The 11,951-nt window shown below is 47.1% G+C and overlaps 1 protein-coding gene across 1 annotated transcript; it reads left to right on the top strand.

The window, feature by feature from the left end:
- The first annotated feature begins 7 nt into the window (after window positions 1–7).
- On the top strand, window positions 8–11,910 carry LOC310746516 (protein tipD-like). Its single transcript, XM_083580365.1, has 11 exons — window positions 8–26; window positions 513–658; window positions 2,670–2,754; window positions 3,814–3,949; window positions 5,882–6,071; window positions 6,562–6,670; window positions 8,365–8,396; window positions 8,584–8,683; window positions 9,559–9,624; window positions 9,891–9,983; window positions 10,923–11,910. Exons 2-11 carry the CDS (start codon window positions 531–533, stop codon window positions 11,043–11,045), a joined length of 1,062 nt encoding a protein of 353 aa, XP_083436491.1. The 5' UTR covers window positions 8–26; window positions 513–530; the 3' UTR covers window positions 11,046–11,910.
- The last annotated feature ends 41 nt before the right edge of the window (window positions 11,911–11,951 follow it).

Raw genomic sequence — 11,951 nt, 5'->3', positions numbered from 1 at the left:
CCCGAGAGAGAGGAAGAGAGAGGCTGGTGCCGGGATGAGGGGCAGCTGGGTTGGGGGGCAGCTGGGAACCTGGGGCATGAGGACGATGGGGCGGGGGGTAATCTGCATAGCGGGAGAATGGCTGGTGGGGATGGAGGGCCTGCAGAAAGCGGACAGGCAGTGGGAGCGATGCGGGGAAAGGATGAACGACAGAGGGGCGGCAGGGAATGCTAAGGAGGGAGGAAGCTGCCTTGCACTACTATGTCAGGCTATATGTCCATCTAGCCCAGCATTGTCAACTCTGACTGGCAGTGGCTCTCCAGATTCTTTGGCAAAGGCCTCTCCCGTCGCCAGCAACCAGTCTTCTTAAAACTGGCAAGGCCAGGGACTGAACCAGGGTCTTTCTGCACACCAAACCACTGAGCTTTTCTCCCTCCTCAGAATGTTGGAAAGGGGTCCAGAAGACTGGGATCTCAAAAACAAAACAACCCCTCCCAAGTGTCCCTAACCAAGTATCTTTCCTCCCCTTAAAGACCCACACCCCCTGGGCAATGCAGCCTACACGCCGGGGCCGCCTGTCCATAGCAGGACCGAGCGTTCTTGCTCCCAGCACCAACCTTCAAGACAACGTCACAAGCAGCCCCTCCATCTCCGGGGATCTCCGGCTGCTCCATACGATGTAGGTAACCAGGGAGGGGGCAATGGGTGTGAATTAGGGGTGGAGGGGAAATTCAATTCGCATCGAAGGCAGAATCTATCAAACCCGCACTTTCTGAAATAATACGGAAACCGAAAGATGGCCTTCGGAATTCAGCTAGCCTGATTTTGCAAATACTGTTTGCCAAAATGCATACATTAGGTTAAAGTGTGCATAAAAATGAGTCTAATGGTGAAAACAACATTGAAATGAATTCTGTTAGGATAATTTGGTTGCAAAAAATGTGCACAGTTGTCAAATCTGCAGGAAAAAATGGGTTTATTAAGAGAAATTTGCACTAAAATGCTGAAGAATTTTCCTGAGAACCCCAGCAGAGATTTAAAATCACAAAATATGCAGCAAGGTAAAGCATAGAAAGATAGGCTGTTTGACCTTTAAAATATGCCATTGTAAGTTCCAAAACCTCCCTCTTCTCTCAGCAGAGAAAAAAGACCACACGTTAGATAAATAAAAAATTGTTTACTTACAAACTCTCTAAAGGTCAGATTCATGTGCTTTTCTATACAGCATTCAGCTGCACAGGCAGTAAAACCTGCCTTAGTCACAGTAGTGAAAGTTCTTAAATTATTGGTATAGGAACTCAAGAGAAGCTTATTAGAGCTATGCGCCTAAGCTGGAGCAACCAGCTTAGCCTCTTCACAAACCAAGTTCATCAGGTGGATTGGAGGGGATCAAAGGCTTGATTACAGAGACCTTCCCAAGCCAATGTGAGCTAAGCCTGGCAGGACAGCTTGCTTCTTGGTTTTAACCCCTTCGTGCATTAATTAGACTTAAGTATGTTGGTTATCTTACAAAATTGGCAGGCCTTTTCCTCCCTAGATGCTATGTACCCCTCTCACCTCAAAACTCACCCAGACCACCTGCATATTTCAAAATGCTGGTGATTACATTTACAGTCTTTCATGGCTAAGATTTGGGATATCTCTTACGGGCTGCCTTCTCCCCGCAAATGAACCTGCCCCACACTTCTAGTGTTGATTCCAGTTTTTGGAGGTCTCTTAGGAAAAGCACTCTCTCTGAGTCCATCTCAGGAGATGCCAACATGGTGCCCTCCAGATGTGGTAGACCTACAATTCCCTCTCAGTCCCAGGCAGAGCAGCCAACAGCTAGGGATGATGGGAGTTGTAGTCCCACAACATCTGGAACACATGGCATTGGCTATCCCTGGTTCACCTGCTCACTGAAACACTCCAGTGGGCTCTTGTCAGGGTGCCCTCTGCTGGGGTGTGGGCTATCTCCAGAAGCCCAGCTGGCCTCTGATGATGGCTTTGCTTTCACCATCTCCCACTGCAATCAGAAGCAAGATTGATGGTGACATGCAGCAGCCTTCTCTTCTGCGGCATCTAGAGTTACACACACTGTGCATTTAAAGCCTATATAAATCACATTCCTCCCACACCATCCAAAGAATTATGGGAACTGTAGTTTGGTAAGCATGCAGGGAATTATAGTTCTGTGACGGCAAATTACACTGCCCATAAATATTGAGGGTGGGTGAATTGAATAAAAAAATAAAAAAATCTGTGGGCTTTTTGATAAGCTGTCAAACCCCGATGTCTTCATCAGGCCTTTGCCTTGATCAAGTCGCCTTCATCTGTTTTATTTTATGGGGTGGCTTTCACCTGCACTGTGACTGCGTCATTTGATCTTGTTTTATTGTGGATCGTATGCTTTCATTATTTATAACTTCATTTGTTATACCTGAAGGCCAATAGGTGAAAAATAAAGGCCTATAGCAGCATTCCCCTTCCTGGTGCCCTCTAATTATTTTAGACTACAATTCCTATCAACTGATGTGAGTTGTATGTCAAAGTCTCCAGAGGGCATTCAGGTTGGCCTATGGGCCTATACGAAGACCTATAGTTTTTTTGTTTTTGTTTAAAAGACAGCCTAGAAATTCTAGTGCAAAAATGACTAACAGACTAAATAAATAAATACAAATAATCTGGGCATATATTCCCTTCCTCAACAGAGATTGTGGAGATCAGCTTCTTTGCTGCCAGTTCAATAATGAAGGGACACGGGTTGCAGCAGGAATACGCACTGGTACCATTAAGGTCAGTCTCATGGGTTATTACAGTCCAGACAAAATATTGACGACGGCTCGATTTGGCCCTTGAGCTGCTGGCTCACCAACCTTGATCTGTATTATGAGCTGCACCGCGTTCTGTTTCCACTGCAAAAGACCGTGCTCCATGAAGATGCCCATCTCATAAGCTGGGTTGGCTTTTGTCCCATTCTCTAAAGGATGCAGAGCTGGTTCCATGATTGGAGGGCCTTCGGACATGGCACCCTAAACTGGACATCCTCTCTCACACAAACACAATCTAGAAGAGTCAGGACATGCAAAATGTGAATTCTCTTAGGCTACATTTGATCTTCTTGAATAATCTTTGCAAAGTGGGGAGCCAAGTGCTCTCTGCTCATCTTGGGATTTTGCAGATGCCCAGTTCTGCCACCATCTGAAGGCAGCCCTGATGTGCTAGTCCACTCCCTGGGGTTCATACTCTGGGCTGAGCTCTACACAAATGGTGTATCACAGCACATGCTGTGCAGAGATCTTGGAGTGCCATCTTCTGAAGACTCCGATTTTTGTTCCATGAGAATAGTTATTGTTAATGTGTGGTACACATAGAGATGAATGGGGACGCGGGTGGCGCTGTGGGTTAAACCACAGAGCCTAGGACTTGCCGATCAAAACGTTGGCGGTTCGAATCCCCGCGACGGGGTGAGCTCCCGTTGCTCGGTCCTTGCTCCTGCCAACCTAGCAGTTCGAAAGCACGTCATAGTTCAAGTAGATAAATAGGTACCACTCCGGCGGGAAGGTAAACAGCGTTTCCGTGTGCTGCTCTGGTTTGCCAGAAGCTGCTTAGTCATGCTGGCCACATGACCTGGAAGCTGTATGCCGGCTCCCTCGGCCAATAAAGCAAAATGAGCGCCGCAACCCGAGTCGTCCATGACTGGACCTAATGATCAGGGGTCCCTTTACCTTTACACATAGAGATGGGGAGGCAAATTGATTCGATTTACATGATCTTTTGCATGGTGTGTTCATGTGTTGTGTTCTGCCCACCTCTTTGCGTTCCTGACAGCCTCTTTCCCCTCCTCTGATTAAGGTTTTATCTGTCCATGATGGGTCACTTCATCAAGTTCTTGCTGACAGCGAGACTGTAGCCCTTGGGTTACCTGTCACCTCCCTGCACTTTATGCCTCGTGGGCCTGCTCACAACGGGGATGTCTTGCTTGCCACCTGTGAGTAACACCTTTCCTTTGACCTTTGACCAGAGACGAGGCAACCCTGGACTTCAGCCTTAATGACACCCAGGACCAGGTGCATGACACATGTGCTATTGAACTGATGGCAGACAGTGACTGTCAGAGTGGTGTCAAATTCAAGATGTGTATCCATAGACAATTGCCAAAGACAACCAATACAGCCACATTTGACTTCAGATGTCAAAAAAAAGAGAGGGCTCCGGTAAAAAGGATTTTTTAAAAAAACTTTTTTTTTTAATTTTACATTGCAAATTTTAATTTAAACATCAACATCAACATTTAGGATTCCCTGAATCCTTTGACTCTCCTCCACCCTTTCATCATTTCCATTATCGGTAAAAAGGATTTTTAAAAGAAAAGTCAAGAAGAAAATATCTCTTCTTAAAGTTTGTGAGTTATTCACTGGCCACCCTGGGAAACAGGATACAGTCAAACCTCACTTCTCGAATAGCTCCGTTTTGGAACGTTTCAGGTCCCAAACGCTGAAAACCCAGAAGTAAGTGTTCTGGTTTTCAAAGTTTTTTGGGAGCTGAGTGTCTGATGATGCAGTTTCAGCTTGAGTGCAGGAATCTCCTGCAACCAATCAGAAGCCGCTCCTCGGTTGTCAAACATTTTGGAAGCTGAACGGGCTTCCAGAACGGATTACGTTCGACAGCCAAGGTTTGTCTCTACAGTGGTACCTCGGGTTACAAACTTAATTTGTTCCGGAGATCTGTTCTTAACCCGAAACCGTTCTTCACCTGAGGCATGCTTTCACTAATGGGGCCTCCTGCTGCCACCGCACTGCCGCCATGCAATTTCCGTTCTCATCTTGGGGCAAAGTTCGCAACCCGAGGTAACTACTTCCAGGTTAGTGGAGTTTGTAGCCCAAAGTTTGTAACCTGAGGTACCACTGTACTAGATAATAAAGGCTTTTGGTCATATCCAGCAGTGCTGTTCTTATGTCAGCATTATGTGCAACGCAAATAATGGATGTAGAAATGGGTACAGAATCTTTTCTCTCTCTTTTAAAGCCAATATTCTAGCCCCTGTGGTGAAAGTGTGTGGGAAATGACTTGTCAAAAACTCCAAAGAGGTGTCAAATAACATTCCCAATGGTTGGAATTGGAACACCAGTGTTTTTGTTTCTCTCACAACTAGCAAAATAGTGATTAACGATTAAAGTAGCAAAATAAGGAAAATAAATTATACAAAACTGATACAGGTCTCAAAATCCAGGTTTTCCTGCTGCAGATTCTTTCATGTTTAGTTATTTTTAAGGTGTGGTACACATAGAGATGGGAAAGTAATTTGATTCAGTTTACATTCACCTAATTCATGCTTTCTGAATCCATCCTTCACAATTTGTACCTCTCCAAATTTTGTAGCATAGTGCTCTAGCTAAATAATGTGCCCCAAAATGCATATGCTAGAGTAAAATGGGCATAAAGGAACATACAAAAGTGCACTATATTATGGAAAACTGATTTGTAAACATTTGCACATTAGGCAAAATTACATACAAAAATGTGTAGGAGAAATTTGAGCTAAAATAATGATGAATTTCCATGATGATTTAAAAAATAAATAAATCACAAAATGCTGTGAAAATGTGGGCAACCGAACTCAAGGTTGGAAGAATGAAAAACAGAGAGAAACCGAAATGGACTGATTCACCTATCCATAAGTGCACACGACCTTGAATGCTATTAAACCCTCTTGTCACATATAGTATTTCCATCTGGGTTTTCTCCAAAATCTGGCAGCTTCCTCAATGGTGAATGTGGATTTCTGCAAGCTGATTCAAGTCAGAAAAATGTGTTCAGAATTCCGTTCTGTTCCTGCCTATGCCCCATGAAAATATTTGTCTCAGAAGCCTACCTTTCATATCGTAATAAATCCTTTGGCCACTCACTCTCTCCGTCACAGATTCCGGTGGGAAAGTGAAACTGTGGCATGTTCCCTCCCGTACCTGCGTGAGAACCATAACGGAGGACCGCCAGACAATGATCGCCTCTTTCAACCCTTCTGGCTCCAAGTTCATCACAGGGGGAGCAGGACCCGGGATTTACATGTATGATGCTCAGACCTGGGCGAAAATCCAGACTTTTAGCCCAAGGTATGCTGGACGCGGGTGGCACTGTGGGTTAAACCACAGAGCCTAGGACTTGCCGATCAGAAGGTCGGCGGTTCGAATCCCCGCAACGGGGTGAGCTCCCGTTGCTCGGTCCCTGCTCCTGCCAATCCTAGCAGTTCGAAAGCACGTCAAAGTGCAAGTAGATAAATAGGTACCGCTCCGGTGGGAAGGTAAACGGCGTTTCCGTGTGCTGCTCTGGTTCGCCAGAAGCGACTTAGTCATGCTGGCCACATGACCTGGAAGCAGTATGCCGGCTCCCTCAGCCAATAAAGCGAGATGAGCGCCGCAACCCCAGAGTTGGTCACGACTGGACCTAATGGTCAGGGATCCCTTTACCTTTACCTTTATGCTGGTAGTAGGACACTGGGCAGTACTAATAGGGGGAATAGTACATGCAGTGCACTGGATTTAGTTGGGTGTGTGTTTTGGCTGGCTTTTGGTTTCCTAAGCAGCAACTCTTTTCTTCCTCCAGCTATTCCCCCACTGTGATGGATGGGCACATGTCCCGGGTCTATGCCCTGACCTTCTTCCCGGATAACGATGAACGATTTATCTCTGGAGGATGGGATGACACAGTGCAGGTGATGGGGTCTGTGATGTGGGAAGTAGAAGGCTTGGGTGAGGTGAGGGGCAAAAATAAGTGTTGGTGGGGCTGAATTACTGAGGAATGTGCAATGTGAGTCTACAGGTCCAGCTCCAGAGGGGGTTGGGTCAAGTAATTGTTAAGGCCACAGGAAGCTCAAAGGCATCTTGGGAAAATTCTCTGCTTGCATTCTCTGCACGTACACCTCTTCCAGATTAGGGAGGCCCAAGTCTCCACCTCCAGCCCTGGCAAAAAAATCCTGAAACTGGCACCATATTTTAGGGCACACTCTCAATTTGTTGGGGGCACAGCTCCAAATTCCAGCAGGACGTTAGCATCTCCCAGAATCCTTTGCAATGTGCAGGAGTTCTGCAGCAAATCAATGGCTCCCAAGTCCTGACTGTTTTCTTTGAAGGCCAGCACTGCGTTCTTTGAAGGCCAGTGTGAGATGGCCACCTCAGGCAGCAGGTGTTGCGGGGTTGGAAGGAAAATGTTTGGAGGACAGAGCTGTATTTGTCATTTGGTCTGCCCTGTGCCCTCTAAGCTAACTGGCTGTCCCATTACCGGTGTGATTCAACCACCAGTCTAGTCAATATCTGTACATGGAAGGGGCGTCATATTGTCCTTTTGCCTCAGGTGGCAGAATATCTTGGCTTGGCCATGCTGTAGGAAGGAAGTTTAGACACCACTGGCCTTCCTCCCTTGCAGCGGAGGCTGGTCCATTAGGGGAAATGGGACACTCTCCTACCAAGCTCCTGTACTTTTCTGTGTATAGCACGCCCCCATGTATAAGACACCCCCTATTTTGGGGAACTAAAAATACAGTGGTACCTCGGGTTACAGACGCTTCAGGTTACAGACTCCTCTAACCCAGAAATAGTACCTCGGGTTAAGAACTTTGCTTCAAGATGAGAACAGAAATCATGCAGCCGCAGCGCGGCGGCAGCAGGAGGCCCCATTAGCTAAAGTGGTGCTTCAGGTTAAGAACAGTTTCAGGTTAAGAACAGACCTCCGGAATGAATTAAGTTCTTAACCAGTGGTACTACTGTACAGAAAATGGGGGAGGAAAGCTCAGAGTTGTTGAGCTTTTTTTAGGGGAGGATTACCGAAAACCACGCACCCACCTGACCTACGCTAACACTCGTGCAACAGCCTCCTAATATCTGTCCCCTCAGCGGCAGAAACAATCAACAACCAATCAACACCGCCCCTTGCCGAGGCCACCAATAACACGCTGCTGACAATCTCCGGCTCGTGACATCAACCAATCCCACGTCCCAACTATGCACTATCCATGCATAAGACGACCCCCTATTTTAATCATATATATTTTTGTAAAAAAACATAGTCTTATACATGGAAAAGTACGGTAATTCTGCCCTTAGGCAGCGCCCCACCTGTCAGCCTTCCTGCTTACAGCCAGCCCATTGGGTGACCCTGCCTGTCAACTGCCTCCTCCTCAGTCTCCTTGCTCAGCAAGGAAGAGGAGGATGGAGCAAAGCAAACAATAGTTGGCTCTGCCTGACATTAGCTCTGGCACCACCTACTGTTGGACTCCCTGTCTTTTGCCCTATCAACGGGCACCAGCAACCCCTGCTTCTCTGTCAGCTTAGGCAAAAGGGAAATGTTATCAGGCAGATGCTGGAGGGAGAACCCCACCTAACCTCAGTTCTCTGGCTTCTGTCCCCTCAGTTCTGGAGCATGCAGTCATCACATGCCTTACGGTACGCCTGCGCAGCCACCCCCTACTTCCCCCACTGCCCTTCCCCTTCTCACCCTCAATCTTCTCTTGCCCTCCCCATCCACCTTCCTGCTTTTTTTTTTTTTTAATCTCCTCAGCCTTTAATGATTCTTCCCCTCTCTTCTTGCTCTCGCCTCCTCCTCCGCACCCTTGCTCCACCTTTGCCACAGGCGCATCTCTGGGCCTCACGTCTGTGGTGATGCCGTCTCGATAGACAAAACCGGGACACATATCCTGACAGGCTCCTGGAGGAGGAACAACACCTTGCAGGTGAGAACTGGAGAAAGAGGTGCTTCAGAGGTGGCTATATTTTTCCCTGGTGGAGCGAGGAGGGTCCATGGCTCAGTGGCAGAGCATTCGCTTTGCATGCAGAAGGTCCCAGGTTCAATCCCCAGCCCCTCCAGGTACGGTGGGGAAACCGCTGCCAGTCACTGTTAAGCTAGATGGACCAATGGTCTCCTTTGGGATATGGAGCTTCCTAAGCAGCTTGAAGGGGGGAAGATTGATTTATATTTAGGGCAAGTGAAGAAAGGATTAAATATTCTACCTCAGGGTTCTCTTTCCCCAAAACTCAGCCCCCTCAAGTTTGCTAATAATTAAAAACTAAGTCAAATCCCAAAGAGGGTGTAAAGGTAAAGGTAAAGGGACCCCTGACCATTAGGTCCAGTCATGGCCGATTCTGGGGTTGCGGCGCTCATCTTGCTTTATTGGTTGAGGGAGCCGGCGTACAGCTTCCGGGTCATGTGGCCAGCATGACTAAGCCGCTTCTGGCAATCCAGAGCAGCGCATGGAAACGCCGTTTACCTTCCCACCGGAGCGGTACCTATTTACCTACTTGCACTTTGATGTGCTTTCGAACTGCGAGGTTGGGAGGAGCAGGGACCGAGCAATGGGAGCTCACCCCGTTGTGGGGATTTGAACCCACGACCTTCTGATCGGCAAGTCCTAGGCTCTGTGGTTTAACCCACAGCACCACCCGTGTCCCTACAGGGGGTGTAGTTTGACTTTAATTAGAGGTAGTGAGAGATACATTGCTAAAAATAAACTGTGCATGTGTAAATAATGTATGTGTCTTTTAAAAATGTCGATTTTTTTTTTAATAAAAAGGGGGATTTAACACAAATACTACTTTTTACTTCAACCAGATTTGGGAAGCTGAAACTGGCTCCAAGATCATGGACATCCCAGAAGACTTCCGGGGCCACTCGCAGGTTGAAGACCCTTTTCTGACCCCATTCCTACCAACCCTTCCTTTGGGCTAAGCATCTTGTGTGTTCTCCAGGCCTGGCTCCTCATCACCCAAAGAGATCTGGTCATAAAATGTACTAGATTCCTGAGAGGGTCCCCTTTCCCATCTTCTAGTGAGTGTGCTAGTGAGATGCTAGTCCTTCCTGGCAGTATGGCATGGTGGGACTCAAAATGTTCCCCTTTCTTCATTCTGTCCTTCTGCCCGATTCTCTTCTTCCTCCTTCCCCAGATTTATACCTGCCACTTCCTTGGTGTTGACCATATTGTAGCTGGTGGCAGCCGGAATAACTTATGTCGGCTCATTGACAGGAGAATCCTCATGGTATGGTGGCTTAGCTGGGGTCGCTTGTGGGAAACAGCTGTGGCTCAGGGGGGGAGCAGAGGCATTGTGTGGTGAAGCCCCAAGTTCATTACCCTTTGGCGTCTCAAGATCAAGGAAACTGGCATTGTGGGTGATGGGAAAGGTCTATGCCTGAGATCTTGGAGAGCTGCTGTTAATCAGAGAAGACAGTACTGGGTTAGATGGTCAAATGGTGTAGCCCCATCAAAGATGGTCCAGAAGTTCTTAAACTGTAGTCTGTGGACCAGTGGTGGTCCACAAGCTCCATCCAGCTGATTTGCTGATAGTTTCTGGAACAACCAAAAGTATCTGTATTTGGACCTGCTCTTGTTGTTTTTTCTGACATGGAAGTTGAGGCCCTTTTGATTGACCAGGGTTAATCAAACAGGTCAACAAGACACTGATTTAATGCCTGTGGTTTTTTTTATAATATAATCATCAATATAATGTTGATGATGTTGGCACTGAAGCAAGCAAAAGTAAGTGTCCCACTGAGGTTTTCAGCCATTTTCAGGTGGTCTACTGAGGGTAAGGTTACCAGATGTCCCTGTTTCCCAGGGACAGTCTCCGGATTTACAAATCAGTCCCCATACAAAATCCATTGAAGTTGAAAAGTGTCCCCGGATTCATTGAAAAAAATCTGGCAACCTTAACTGAGGGGGCAGTGTTTTGAGAATCACCAATGGAGGGTACATTTCTGAATACAAGTTTGAGAACCTGCAAGTTGTAAGCATTTGCCTGGCCTCTATTGGAAACAGGAGGCTGGTCTAGATGCTCCTATGTTCTCAGGTTGCATGACTCAGTGATAATTGGTTTTTAGAAAGGAGATGGAAAGGGTTGGTGGGATGCAGGAAGAAGAAATCTGGGGAGTACAGCCTTCTGCCTTCTCTGATGTGTTGTTTTCTCTTGCTTTGCTGCCAGAGCACAGGGGTACTGAATGACCTGCCTGGAGGTGTCTACAGTACTCATGTCAGCCCCCGTGGGGTCCTAGCTGCTACTTCCAACAATTATTTGTACCTTGCACAGACTCCACTGAGACCTTGAGCCCTCCCCTTTCAGGTGGCTCAGCTTGAAACTTTCACTACAGAATTATGTCACCAACACCTTCCCATCATGCTGTGCTTCAAATGATTGTTGAAACCTTCCCATCATGCTCTGCTGTTTAAGGACATGCTGACACACCCGGCTATCCTCTGATAATTATCCTCTGATAATTCTCTGCTCTTGTGGACAAACAAAATCATGGTCTGCCACTGGAGACTGGATGTGGCCATCCCAGCATGCTCTGCTTGCATCAGCAGCTTCTCATCATGCTCTTCTGCCGGTGATGAATGCCCACCACACTTGTAACTGTCTCATCATGCGTTGCTTCTATGGATGCCTTCCTGGTTTGATCCAATGCCAAGCTCACCATGACGACGTCAGCAGTTTCGTCTTCCGTGGACCATGTACTAGCAACCACTCTTTGCTCCTAGGGAATTATGACCAACCTCATCATTTCCCAAGACTGCAGTTACTTTCCCATCATCCTCTGCAGCAGCTGTGACTAATCCCACCATCCTCTGCTGCTGAGGGCCTGTAGTATCGTTGACTGCTGCTGTCATGCAGTTCATGAGCTTGTTCCCAGAACTCTCTGGGGCTTGAAACATTTCCCATAATCCTGTATTGTAAAGAATCATGACAACCTAACAAAAGAAGCCAATCACTCTTTGGGACCATAACCACCTTCCCAACAGACGCAGAGATGGGTAGCCCTTCGTGTTTCTGCATTGATCTGACATCCCTGCTCAGGGGTTAAAAATGAAAGTACATTTCTTTCTCTCTCTCTCTCTCTCTCTCTTCCCCACATCCCAGTTTGGCTACCCTAAAACACTGCCTTGGTGCCAAATTAAACCATCATGGCTGGGTCTCTATGTGTGTCCAGGACTCCTGGGTTCTTTGGGAGAAGAA

The sequence above is a fragment of the Podarcis filfolensis genome (genome assembly GCF_964270895.1).
Source record: "Podarcis filfolensis genome assembly, chromosome: 13".
NCBI classification, from domain to species: domain Eukaryota; kingdom Metazoa; phylum Chordata; class Lepidosauria; order Squamata; family Lacertidae; genus Podarcis; species Podarcis filfolensis.
Note: the sequence above shows the minus strand (reverse complement) of the source record. Positions and strands in the feature narration are given on the sequence as shown.